Source organism: Centroberyx gerrardi, chromosome 8 (assembly GCF_048128805.1).
Source record: "Centroberyx gerrardi isolate f3 chromosome 8, fCenGer3.hap1.cur.20231027, whole genome shotgun sequence".
NCBI classification, from domain to species: Eukaryota; Metazoa; Chordata; class Actinopteri; order Beryciformes; family Berycidae; genus Centroberyx; species Centroberyx gerrardi.
The window spans coordinates 31,611,863-31,626,202 of record NC_136004.1 but is presented as its reverse complement, the minus strand read 5'-3'; the positions used below and the strand labels follow the sequence as shown (position 1 = coordinate 31,626,202).

Below are 14,340 nucleotides of genomic sequence, written 5' to 3'. Positions count from 1 at the left end.
AAAAGTGTGTGAAACCAACCGAGTGAAAACAAGACTTTCTAGCTGCTGTGAGAAATAGCGCTGAAAAAAGTGAAAATATATGTTCAAGTGCAATAAATAATTTAGTTTCTTGAAACCAAGGCAAATAAACATAATAATCTTGATTAATATTCCTGATCACAATATTTAGCAAAATAATTCGGACTATCAATTTGGTCATAATCGTGCAGTCCTAATGTGAATTATTTATCCATTTAAAGGCAGTAATGTCTCCCAATGTCTCTACCATTGAATAAGTGTGATGTCTCTCTGCCTTAAAGAGCTGCTGACACTAAAAGAATTTCATCAGTCTGGTTTCAGTGGAGAGTTTTAGTGTCCCATGATGCTCTGAATGCTGTTTCAGAGGCTTTTCCACCCTGATGAGAAGAAAACTCTGGAGGAAAACACTGAATACTTGATTGAATTTGTCATGAAAATGGTCAAATTTAAAGATGTTGAATATCGGCACTGCCACAAAATATCGGCTATCTGCGACTTCAGTTTAAAATATCGGTATCGGCCTTCAAAAATCCATATTGGTCGAACCTCGCTGAGACGCCTCCACATCACGAGCAGCTTGGCATCCCAGGAGGGAACTGATTAAGCTTTTGTCTCCCAACTGGTGATTAATGGGTATTGATCGAGGAATTTGTCACTCAGTTGTAGCTAATGAAAAAGACAAAAGGGTCCTGTGTGTGTGTGTGTGTGTGTGTGTGTGTGTGTGTGTGTGTGTGGGGATGTGCAGGCTGGACTGTGAACACAAAAAGTGTAAAAGGTGTAAAAGGAAGTCAGTGGAGCTGAAGGCAGCGAGCGGCGAGGCTCTCTGGTGTGAACAGAGGAGGAAAACGTATGTCAGGCAAAAACGGCGAGCGACCGTCCGCCCCAAGACACTTCATACCTAAAGTCAAAGAGGGAAGAAGTAACATTTTAAATTCAACTTCATGTCTGATATCGTCACTAGATCATATTGTGAATCCAGTCTTGTTTACTGAATCGTACTGCCTACTGAACATATCTCTACACCCCTAAATAATAATAATAATGATAATACACTACCAGTCAAAAGTTTGGACACACCACATTTTTCTTTATTTTTTTACTATTTTTCACATTTTATAATAATAGTAAAGACATCAAAACTATCTTATATTTTAGATTCTTTGCCTTGATGGAAAGGCAAAAGGCTTTGGAAAGAAATTCATACATAGGATCAACTTCACTATTTATATTTGTCTAAGAAACTCATTTCAAGCATTTAAGCAGAAGCCTTTAGATCAGAATGGCTTTAAGAGAATGAAGAACACAGAACAAACCTTTGACTGGTAGTGTATATTTTATTTATATGGCGCTTTTCTAAGTATTCAATGACGCTTGACATCATAAATGACATCATCCACCATATGGCAAAACTGCATGTGAGCAAACGCGACGAATAAATGCTTTGAGAAGCTGTTTGGACGCTGTGATGCGGTGCAGAACCACAGTGCGGAGATATCAGACACCTAAATGGTGAAAGAGGTGGAACTGGAAGCCGCTTGACCTGAAGGAGGTGAGACTGAGCTCTGCAAGAATCAAGTCTTGCATGGAGGATGGAAAAGGTTCATGTCAGTGTCTTTTATCAAAGTGAGACGGAGTGAAGAGCGGTGTGGAGGTCAAACGAGCCGCAGACGTGTTTCAACCATCCAGGTCTTTATCAGGCCCAGTGAACTTCTGCCTCCTGTGAGCACAAAATATATAATATATATTGGGAGAAAGAAATTAAACCATATCTTCAGCCATTTCCGATCTATTTCTTTCATTCTCAATGTCTTTCTATCCCTGTTTTCCCACAATTTAAAAAATCTAGTCAGTTAGAGCTGCTTACATCTTGCTTTCCTGAGTGTTTCTTAAGCTTAAGTTTCAGTTTATCCATCACCTCACTGTTTTACAAAGCAACGGCCAAGCTAGCATTAAAACTGCACAAGAAAGGCCTGACTATATAATTTTCATTTCCATCTTTTCTCCAACATGTCTCATTACAGAGGGAGCAATCAATCTGTTGAAACAGACATGATTAATCTCATCTGATATCACACTGATTCAACTCTCAGCTACACAATGCATCTTATTGACTTCTTCAGGGGCTTTGTTTTCTGCCATCACTGTAAAAGTGAAGATGAAGAGTGTTGGTGTGAAGTGTTGAACCTTTATCACCTTTTTAATGGTGAAAAAACCTTTTAAGTATGCATACTGAACATCAAAAAGACTTAATTTGTTTATTTTGAGGAAACAGTGGGACAGTTTAACCTCAGACAGAGATAGCAGGCATGAATCTCATTTTAATTTGATATCAGATTCCCTAGGAGAGTGCAGAACGACAGAACCGAATGACAACAAACAGGCCTAACAGTGACGGCTGTAGCCTCCAACCCCAATCTCCCCCCCCCCCCCCCCCCCCCCCCCCCGCCTCTCAGTGTCACAGTAATTAAATGGGCCCTCACTGGGCCGGTCGTCCCAGGCGGCTCTCATCTGCTTCCAGTTCAAAGGAGGTGACGGGAGACAGAGATAGAGTGGGATTAATACTGCTGGCTTCAGGCAGCCTGGCACGCAATTATCTCCCCGCCTCCCACCAGAGAACACACACACACACACACACACACACACACACACACACGTGTCGCTGTGCGGGCGCTCACGCTCACATGCACACACACCACATGCGTACGCCCACACACACACTCGGCACATCAACACCTCCCCCTCTCGCTCTCAGCACCTGTCCGTCAGCACCTTCACATTCATCTTATTACCGTCTCCATCCATATTCAAACCTTCTGGAAGCCACTCGAGGCTTAAGTGTTCGGCGGCGCCGCGCGGTGATTGCGTGCCGTCGATGTCGCACTAAAGACGAGTGTGTACAACAAGTAGGTTTTTGCAGGAATGAAGAAAAGATTGCTTATTCTCTCATTGACACGCATGTTTTTTTCTTAATTATACAATGGGTGTTTAACACTACAGAGTAAAAGCTGCCATCACCAGACAGCTGTTTTGAATTTTAGCATCAAAGAAAAGAGAATTTCTGCACACCTAAAAGTCTTTTAGTGTCAGGTGCATAGGACAAAAACCAAAAAGGTGGCTACTGAGAAAGAAACATAATCCCACACACTGTCTGCACTTGTATGAGACTTTATTGTGACGCTTCATGCCTGATGGTCCTGTGACCGAAACGACAAAATAAAGTATTATGCAAGTGCAGACAGTGTGCAGATTATATCCCTTTCTTTGAATTTTAGCATTTAAATATCTCGGCTTTCAAAATGTCCCTCTATTACTTTTCCTAGACCCGCTTTCTGCACAAAGCAGTGTTGTTAGATGTTCAAAATTATATAGTATAGTCGTTAAAATTGCATTCATCACAAAAGGTAAAAAGAGAGAGGTCCGCACACAAAACAATGCATAAGCAAAGATGTTTTCTTGTGCTCTTTAATAAATTTAGGCTCCACCTGGGGAACAGACACACAAACGTCTCGGCACAGCAATGTTCCACAAAAGTTTTCACACCCTGAAGAAGGCTTCTGGCCAAGACTTTGTGTATCTGTTCCCCGGCTGCACCTGAACTCATTAAAGAGCAGAAGAAGACATCTTTTTATATGCATTGTTCTGTGTGCAGACGTCTCTCTTTTTTACATTTGGTTTCACACGCACCTGTCCGAGAGTCTCAGAGACGGCTTGAGCGCGCCGCTGTTAGTTTTCCTCAGTTTGTCTCGTCACATTAATCCTTTCAGTTGACGGCTTGTTGGCCTTCTCCTCTCTTCCCAAAACCCACTGGCATTTTCAAAGGCCCAAAGGTCACAAATCTCAGTCAACACATAAATGTTGTATAAACCTTGTTATATAAACCTGCAACTCAAGCAGGAACTGCACCAGAATTGCAGGTGTGCGTGTGTGTGTGTGTGCAACAGCAAAAGGTATTAAACCTAAAGGGGATGAAATATTTCTGCTGTATGGGCAGACTGTGTCAGGATCAGAGGTCATGGTCATTTATTAAGAGTTAAGCCAGTGGAGCGGATCAGACACAACAGACTCACAACACATTCACAACTTAAAGCTGCACTCAGCAACATTTTTTTTTTGTAAAGATACATCCATCTCACCCCCACTGACTGAGACGCTGTAGATTCATTCTATTTTTCCCAAATGAAACTCTGGTGTCAGTATGAACGCAGCATGAAGTGACGAATCACAACTAACAAGTGAAATCCCAACTGTCTCCTAAACCGCAGCAGAGCTGCGGTTTAGGAGCTGGAGTATCCGAGCTGGACTCAACAGCGTTACATCTTCTCCTCTCTCGTCTCTTTGGTTTCTTTGGTATGAAGCATCACAGACAGGCCGGCTGGTGAACACTTTACTGACGTCACACTACAGGATTTCTGGGTATTTAAAGTTCAAATTTTTAAAACCGTTTCCTCTCGCTGCCGTTTGTAGTCGCCAACGTGCGAAGCTGCTTGCTTTGACGACATTCCCAGTTAAAGTCTGGTCGCTGTAGTGAAACCCATGAGAAGGCCATATCAGAAAAATGAGGTGTGCAACATGCTTATTATGCATAAAACAGTCTAACATTTGTTAGTGACCAAAACACTTTGTAACGCGTTTGGTCGTCTTGGCTCATATTAGCTTTAGCAAAATGCTCCTGGATGGCTTAACAGAGCCGGACATAGTTGGGATTTTCACATGTAGCGCTTTATTCAACTATACTTGTCACCCATACAACGCCTGGTGTCCACGGCACTATATTCTCTAAACATACATGTGTAGATTAATATAGTGTTACACGTACCAAATTGTTACTAAAGAGACTTAAAGTGGATACAGACAACTTTTCAACTTTCCCCCTGTTGTCCCCCCCTAGCGTTTCCAAGTGGTATTGTTGTTTGCGCCGCTGTCGCAAAGACAACCGGATCGCTTTCCGTTAGAGCCGAGCTCCGTGCAACAGAACAAACCATCTGTCTGCTTATCAACTCCTTGATCATAACACAATATAGTAACTTTCACCACTGCTCATTTTAGAAAGGCCACTGCAAGAAAACGTGTTCTTTATTTAGATTATCAAATGGACAATGGATCATTTGTTTGTTTCTGGCTGCTAGCATTAGCGTTAACTAGTGTAGCTAGCGTTAGCAACGTTGCTAACGCTAGCTACGCTAGCTAACGCTAATGCTTGATGTTTGTTTCTTTTGTTCCCCCCCTGGCTGGTCCTGGCTTCCTTGTAGCTCCTGGTTCGTTTTCTGGCTGCTAGCGGTAGCGTTAGCAACATGGCTAACGCTACCGCTACCGATAGCTACCAGGGAAAACCTATCCTATTCCTCTTTTGGTTGCGCAATGGATGACGCACTTCCTTTGTGCCGTAAATCGAGCCTTCATTCTCCCGGGAGATCGTGCCCGGTGGCAGACACAATTGCATAGTGAAAGCGAGGCTTATAGGGAACCAATCTAAACGCCGATGGTGTCATTATTCTACAGCCATTACACTGTGCAATCAACATTTACTTCATAATGATAAGTTAAAGCAAAAAAGTTGTCTATAGGGTCTTTAAAGCTACTGGTCAGACGATGCACTGGGAGCAGAACTCAGTACCTGTTGCTGTAACTCTGTTCCCGTAAAACAAACCTGAGCACGTATGTTAAAACCTGCTTGGATGGCGGACGTTGGGTGACAGCAGCTCGTCACTCGGTTTATCAGCTGAGCTCCTCCCATCACAGATGTTTGGTTGAGTTAGATCTTCGACACTTCCAGAAGGATCCACGGTAAATTGTGGCGTCCTAGAGCCTTCCCTCCTCCTATACACACTCTCAACATTGATTAAAACATACACTCATCTGCTCTATCTATCTGTACCTTCACTTAGGCTTCCACTTACTTCACATTACATCCAATAATTTCTAACCTCACTAAAGCAAAAGGCTAATGGGACGTCTGACCCTCCTGGCTTTAAACAGCCCACTCAGGAAAACCCACTCTTTTAGCCAAACCTAGTATATCAAGTGCATTATATGTGGTATTTGTAAGTACTGTGTATATATATATATATATATATATATATATATATATATATTACCTTTATTTAAACTTGAAGAAAATCATTGAGGGCTGGCCCTCATTTACAATGATGTCGAATATAAAAAGATATAAAATAATAATATATATATATAATAGATAGATAGAAGATTAAGAAAACAATCAATTAAAACAAGTATATAAGTACAGTAATAAAAGATACAAGATACAAGATATAAAAACAAATAAATAAAAACAAGTATATAGATAATGAAAGATACAAGATATAAAGTGGTTAGTGATAATAGATTTAAAATGTCCAAGGGTTACTAAAGTAAGTATTAGCGTATATTCTTGAAGAGTAGGTCAGATGTTACCTTCAGATGAAAATAAACAATTGGTAATTGTCAGATCATCATAATTCAAAAAGCATGTTTGTTATTCCCGAATGTTTACAGACGGTACAAAGTTAAGCAAATCTTTTGTAGCTTCAAAGCACATTTGACAAAGTCGGACTTGAATCAAAGCAGGAAAAATGCAGCTGTTGTTATTGAGGCAGTCAGCAGTTTTGTTCAAATGGATGTCAGCAGATGTCATAGTTTCATTTCCAATTCATCTGTGAGATATTGCTGCTCAAACTCTGGGGAAACAAAGCGCTCTGCTCTGCTCATCTGGCATCGCAGTGGGTGTGAAGTGTCTCTGCCTCTGCCTGTCATCGGGGTAACATGAGGGCAGCGCCGTCTGAGGCCCATCCGTCTGCTGTCAGCGGCCGCGCAAATGAAATCGCTCTTGAGACTTCATGGTTTGGTATTCATGTCTGAAGTGAGCGCTCCTTCTTATTGAAGGGAATCGACGAACGCCTGAGTCCGTGTCCAAGAGCTCCGTTGACGTGTTTCAGGCTTTAAAGTGTTTTGACACTGAACAGTTGTTGATACTTCAGCCTGCACCAACGTTAACAATCTGTTTATTTTAGTACCAAAATGAAAGGTGAGAGTGTTTGTAGAGTTTGTAGCTGCTGCCTGCATCGTTTTGTGAAATCGCGACATAAATATCTTTCTGATATCAGTTCAAAACAGTTTCAAATGCTGTTTTTTAATATGAATTTTGCCATGCCATAATATCATATTGTGAAAATGTAGTGCTTTTGTTTGGGTTGACAAACTGCAGTTCTGAGGTTTCTGAGTCAAGATGGACTAAGACAGTTTTCCATCTACAGTTCAAACTGTTAGTTATATTATATTCACATAAGGACATATGTGAATATAGTCAAAATGCTGATTATTATTATTATTCCTTTATTTAAGCAGGAAGTCTCATTGAGATCAAGATCTCTTTTTCAAGACAGACCTGCTATAATAACAATACAGATATAGAAAAGACCTAGAAGTTCATTCACATATTTCATTATATTATATATTATTCACATATGTATTATATTTATTTGCATATTAGAATATAAAACAGTAAAAATAGAAACATTTTGATTACACAAGTGAGATTAAAAAACCAAGGGGCTCAGAAAACATTTCATCAGACTCAGATTTGAGTCAGATCAGTATTTTCTGCAGTCGGGACTAAAGCCAGCTGATGTCTTTCCTCTCTCCTTTAGTCCTGGACTGGAGGATGACGGACCCCAACCACCCCATGAACGCTCTGATGCGTCTGAACCAGATCCAGCCGGGTCTTCAGTACCGCCTGCTGTCCCAGTCCGGTCCGGTCCACGCTCCGGTCTTCACCATGTCCGTGGAGATCCAGGGAACCACCTACCAGGCCACCGGCAACTCCAAGAGAACCGCCAAGCTACAGGTGGCTCTCAAGGTACGACTGGGTATCCAGGGTCAGGGTCAACTGAGAATTAAAGCTGCATTAGGCGAAGTTTTCTGACCAGTAGAGGGCGACAGAAACCGCAACACATTTATAAATAAAGCACAGCAAAGCCACTCGCCCACTGCACTACGGAGGCCTACAAAGGACAAACTTTGCAAAGCAGCGTGCAGAAAGGCTAACAGCTAAGCTAACCGTACCTACAGAGAAGTCTCACAGGTTACCAGTCTCACTCTGACAGATCTTTCTCCCGCTGAAGGTCACATGACCCACAGTGACAAGTGAAGAGGCAGGTAGCAAGTTTACCATTTTAACAAGTTTACTCGCTCGCTTCATCGATTCCACCATTATGAGAATTTTTTCAGGGATGGGAGGGTGAGAGCTCCGGTTTTAAACAGCGAGGGAGGAGACGAAAAAATGAAAAGCTGCTGAATGGAGCGGGAGGAGCTTCGTTCAGGAGCGGAATTTGACAACAAGCTTTAGAAAAGAGGAGAAAACAGCAACACAGCTGCTGCTGTGTGGATATTGGTTTATATCATTATGTCTCAGAGAAGTCTCCACATAACACACATTAGCTTCAGGATTGGTTATAAGGTCTGATATCGCTTATTGCAGGTTTAAGTCTTTTTTCAGTGAAAGGTTATGGAAATTTGAAAAAAAATGTCTAAAATGCTTCAGAAATGTCATAGAAATCAGAATCACTATTTGCCAAGTAAATTTGTCTCGGTGGCATACGTGCAGAGACAAATAATAAACTTTTATAATACTGAACTTTTTTTATTTATATAGCACCGTTCAAAACCGAGTTACAAAGTGCTTCACACCAAGAAAAATAGAGTTTAAAAAGTCAGTAAAACATCATATGAGATAATGGACTTCAAAATAGAAAAGAACACCACCTAAAAGAAGGAATACAATGAAATGGAATACAATAAATAATAGAAAGAATTAAAATGGAATAAAATAAGTTAAAATAAACAACTAAAATAAACAACTCGTATAGTAACACAAGTGCAACATGGTAGGCAAGGCAAGGCAACTTTATTTATATAGCACATTTCATACTCTGAGGCAATTCAAAGTGCTTTACAGAGTAATAAAAAATACAGTAAAGGTAAAAGATTTACAATTAAAAAGTGCAAAAGTACAAACAAGAGATACAAAAGATAAAAGACTTAAAAAGTAAACTAGTGCAGTTCAAACCAAGTGAAATAGAAAGATAAAAGAACACAACAAATACTCCCACTGTTAGATGCACATTGTGAGTGAACCCACATGTTTTCCTTTAATTTTCTTTTCCCCTGTCCTTCCTGATTCTGCTCTTGATCTGATATTTACGTCAGATCTCACTGCCTGGTCCACAGATGGTAAAGAGACAACAATATCTCACATACAGTGCAAGACACACAGCAGACACTATCAGCATGATATGGTTAGAAGTGTTAAGATGGTGGAGTTTGTTTTTGACTCTTTGACTGGTTGAAAAGTTGTTTGTGAAGCTCGGCTCCTGCTCCATGTAGCTGCCTTTGAATAAACAGCAACCCCCCCAAAAAAAAACACATTTCCTGATTACCAAAGTCCCAAAGTGATAGCTGTAGTCAAAACAAGATTTTGGGGTATTGAAATCAGTTCACTCAACCAAATATGTATCATCCTGGAAGTTTAAATGGCTTGAAATAGCCGTGTACTGCAGAGATAGATTCAGATGCTTTACAGAATCAGAATCACTTTATTCACCAAGTCCAGTAAAAATAGATAAATCATGTCACTCTACATGTATACATTCAGCTTTGGACAGTTCAAATACACAGATATATTGATATTGCTTTACAGAAAACAAACGGTACCAATACTCATTAAAAACACCCATCTTACCAGCTGTTCCCTCTCTGTCTGCTTCCCTGCAGTCTGCCACTCAGTCTGTTATAGTTTCAGTCTCCGGAGCTTCAGGTGTTCGAAACACACGGACGTTACAGTTCAGAGGAGGAAAAGAAAAGTTGATTCTCAGAATTAGACAGGAGTACAAATACTGATGAAAAACAACCCACTTACCATCCATTTCTCTTTGTTTACTTCTCTGCAGTCTGTTATTTACTGCTGATAGTGTTTGAATCTCTCTCTCTTTCTCTCTCTCTCTCCCTCTCTCTCTCCCTCTCTCTCTCTCTGTGTGTCTGTCTCTCTCTCTCTCTCTCTCTGTCTGTCTGTCTCTCTCTGTGTCTCTCTCTCTCTCTCTCTGTCTCTCTCTGTCTCTCTCTCCCCCTCTCTCTGTCTCTCTCTCTCTCTCTGTCTCTCTCCCTCTCTCTCTGTGTCTCTCTCTCTGTCTCTCTCTCTCTCTGTCTCTCTCTGTCTCTCTCTCTGTCTCTCTCTCTCTCTCTCTCTCTCTCTCTGTCTCTCTCTCTGTGTCTCTCTCTGTCTCTCTCTCCCTCTCTCTCTCTGTGTCTCTCTCCCTCTCTCTCTGTCTCTCTCTCTCTCTCTCTCTCTCTCTCTGTCTCTCTCTCTGTGTCTCTCTGTCTCTCTCTCCCTCTCTCTCTCTGTCTCTCTCTCTCTCTGTCTCTCTGTCTCTCTCTCTGTCTCTTTCTCTCTGTGTCTCTCTCTCTGTGTGTGTGTGTGTCTCTCTCTCTCTCCCTCTCTCTCTGTCTCTCTCTCTGTGTCTCTCTGTGTGAGTCTCTCTCTCTCTCTCTGTCTCTCTCCCTCTCTCTCTGTCTCTCTCTCTCTCCCTCTCTCTCTCCCCCTCTCTCTCCGTCTCTCCCTCTCTCTCTCTCTGTCTCTCTCTCTCTGTCTCTCTGTCTCTCTCTCTGTCTCTTTCTCTCTCTGTCTCTCTCTCTCTGTCTCTCTGTGTGAGTCTCTCTCTCTCTCTGTCTCTCTCCCTCTCTCTCTGTCTCCCTCTCTCTCTCTGTCTCTCTCTCCCTCTCTCTGTCTCTCTCTCCCTCTCTGTCTCTCTCTCTCTCTGTCTCTCCCCCTCTCTCTCTGTCTCTCTCTCCCTCTCTCTCCCCCTCTCTCTCTGTCTCTCCCTCTCTCTCTCTCTCTCTCTGTCTCTCTCTCTCTCTCCCTCTCTCTCTCTGTCTCCCCCTCTCTCTCTGTCTCTCTCTCCCTCTCTCTGTCTCTCCCTCTCTCTGTCTCTCTCTCTCTCTGTCTCTCTCTCCCTCTCTCTCTCCCCCTCTCTCTCTGTCTCTCTCTCCCTCTCTCTCCCCCTCTCTCTCTGTCTCTCTCTCCCTCTCTCTCTCTGTCTCTCTCTCCCTCTCTCTGTCTCTCTCTCTCTGTCTCTCTCTTGCAAAATCACGTTAAATAATCAAATTGATGTTCATCGCATCGAATGTTAAGTGTGATGTCAAACGAAGCTCACACACTCTTTAAAATGCTTCATACCTCATTCTGCCAGAGTTTTTAAAGAAAACTTGCTCATCATCAGTTTAGACGGGGCAGTTGTGTATCACAGTATCACACTGTCATCATGTCATCACTATATGATTCCACTGAAAGATGATACGAACGATAATATTGAATTATTGTCCAGCCCTAACTGCCAGCTCACTCACTGTCAGTTAACTCTCGTTCGGAGCGGCGGCTAAATGCCTAAAATGTAAATGTGAGGTGTAATGTGTCTGCCTGAAGGAGCAGAGATGCACTCTGGGTAACTTGGGTGCTGGTGGGCGTCCACGGTGCTGACAGGAAGAGAGGACTCTGTCTCCGGGGGTTTGTGTCTAGATGAAAAGACTGGCAGATAATTAGGGGAAAAAAGATGGATGTACTCAACATACGTGATAAAAGCAGCAGTAGACAGTTGGACAGCTGGCTGGATGTATAGAAGAGATATAGAAGAGATGTAGAAGAGATGCAGGAGAGATGCAGGAGAGATGAACACATTACTGGGATGGCATGTTGGAAGAATCTGGGCTGTGTGGCGGTGCGAGGCGGAAAGATGGATAGATAATTGGAAAGATTAATACACACTTTACCACGGCCGTTTCTCCGGATTCTCCCAGGATTCCCGGGATAAACGATGATGCGGCCGTTTCCAGGAAACAAATGATCCAACTGTGAGAAATTGGACAAAAACCAAAAGTCTCTTTTTTCGGGGGGGGGGGGGGGGGGGGGGGGATTCTAAAAGGCTCAATGTGAAAACGGCTTAACAAGGAAAAAAGTATTTAACGTTGATGGAAAAAATTTGATTTTTTTCCCAGGTTTATGGCACCATAAGAACTAGCAATGGTGGAAAGAGAAAGATAATTTACATTCATTTCTTTTATGATTAATATTGTGGAAAAAATGCCAAAAAAAAGGGGCTTAACGTGGCTTAATGAGCTTATATTTAAATGAAAAACTCTCTGAAAATGTAACCCTGAATTAGAGACCATAACATTTCACTAGAGCCCAAAAAGAATTACAAGAAAAAATGGGGAAACATTTTTTTTTAAATAATCAAAGTCTGAATTTAGGTAAAAAAACGAGTGCTTAATGTGACTAAATGACCTAAAATCAAAATAGAAAAATTCATCTTTAATTCAGGCATCAGGGGGAGATGGGGGGGATACTGTGGTGAAAGTTTAAAGTTAAATTAATAACATGATAATTTCGCCTCGTTAAGATGTTTTCACATTAAGCCTTTTAGAATGTCCCTTTTCTTGTAATATATCTTAAATCAGTGGTTGTCAGCGTGGGGTCCGGGGACCACCAGGGGTCCTTGAGGGGGTTCCAGGGGGTCCCCAGCAAACTGATGAATTGTTAAACTTCAGCATTATTTTATTTACAAGAAGTTAACACAGTTAGAGAATGTAGAAGAATGACTGTTTTGATCATAGTTTCTCTGTTATCTCTCTACCTACAACACAGATAGTCATGTGATTCTGGACAAAATCATATCTGACAATAAAAATATTCTCAGATTTGGGTCAGAGAGACAAAATCTCATCAAATGGGGGTCCGTGGCTCTAATGTGGACTAAATTAGGGTCCTTGATATGAAAAAGGTTGAGAATCACTGTCTTAAATAACAGAGAATCTTGTTTTATCAAAAGCTTTTATTTAACTCTGGTAGTTTGACTCAGCACACTTCGCTCTTTTTCACATCGCTCTGCTTCATATTCATACAGTTACAGTTACACATTCACACCTCAGATCTGCCCAGAACAGACAGGCTGCTGCTGCTGCTCACTTCACAGCTCCTCTGAGGCGGTTGGGTCTCTGGTGCCTTGCTCAAGGGCAAAACCCTGACAGCCGAGGCAGGGGAACGCGGGACTCATTTACCTGTTTCGCAGATTTTCCAGCTGGTTTGGGGAGTTGAACCTGTGCGTCTACAGACCTGTTGTGTTCTGTGTGGAAGGGAAAGTCTGGGAATTTGATCAATTGTCTGGGCAAGTCAGGAAATTTACTAATGAGACACTTTACAGGAATATAGCAGAATGTAGGGATGGGATGATCTGCTTATCTCAGGATACGATTCAGTACGTGATATGGGGTTCAGGATTCAATACAACCAGGATACGATGTGATCAATAAAAGTTCAATGAGTCTGACTTATGTTATGCAGTGGAAACCGGAGTGTTGAAACCGTTAGAACTCTTCTCAGCTGAAAAACAACATTAACAAATGAGGAAGAAATACATCTTTTAGGTCGTGGAAGCGCTCCAGCGTAGTTATGGATCGGTTGGATTAAATTTTACATCAGTTTGCCGCTCAGACATGTTCTAATAATACTTTTATTCATCTATCACCTTTCTTAAAAAGTTTACAAAGAGCTTCACAACCAGTAAAAACAATAGACAGATAAGATGAAGTGCAAAACAAGTCGAAGAAAGAGTAACAAAAACAGCACATAGCAAAATATTAAAAGCTACTAAAACACTGGTTAGAAAACAGTAGAAAGACAGAAAGTAACGTGCATATAACACAGGTAAAGAACAGTTAAAAAAGCTTTCTGACAGAAGGGGGTTTTCAGAAGGTGTTTTCTGCCCCCCCTCCAGGCCCTGCAGGCTCTGGGTCTGGTCCTCGGCAGCGATGCGGACCTGGACTCTCTGAGCGCAGACGAGCGGTCGGACGGAGAGGGGAAGAACGACCGGATGTCCACCAGCTCCAGCTCCACCTCCGTCACCTCCTCCACCGACACACAGGAGGTGGGACACACACACACACACACACACACGAATTCACGCACACACACTATATATATCAGTATTTAAATATCGGATATCAGCCAGTCACCTGTGATATGATGGAGGTTCCTTTCTGAGCTCAGCTACAGGAAACAGTCTGGACATTTTATTCACTTTATTCACTATTTTTTTTTTCTTAAATTCTTCATTTAAAGGCAGTAATGTCTCCCAGAGTTTCTCCACCATTGAACAGGTGTGATGTCTCTCTGCATCAAAGAGCTGCTGACACTAAAATAATTTCATCAGTCTGGGTTTCAGTGGAGAGTTTTAGTGTCCCATGATGCTCTGAATGCTGTTTCAGAGGCTTTTTCAAGCT

The 14,340-nt window shown here is 41.8% G+C and overlaps 1 protein-coding gene across 1 annotated transcript in view; it reads left to right on the top strand.

Annotated features, from left to right (window-relative positions):
• The window catches only part of LOC139920013 (spermatid perinuclear RNA-binding protein-like), a 78,724-nt gene that overhangs the window by 53,581 nt on the left and 10,803 nt on the right, over positions 1-14,340 (top strand). Inside the window, exons 12-13 of the mRNA XM_078285031.1 lie at positions 7,662-7,870; positions 13,836-13,985. Coding sequence (XP_078141157.1) covers positions 7,662-7,870; positions 13,836-13,985 — 359 coding nt within the window. The remainder of the gene's footprint in view (positions 1-7,661; positions 7,871-13,835; positions 13,986-14,340) is intronic.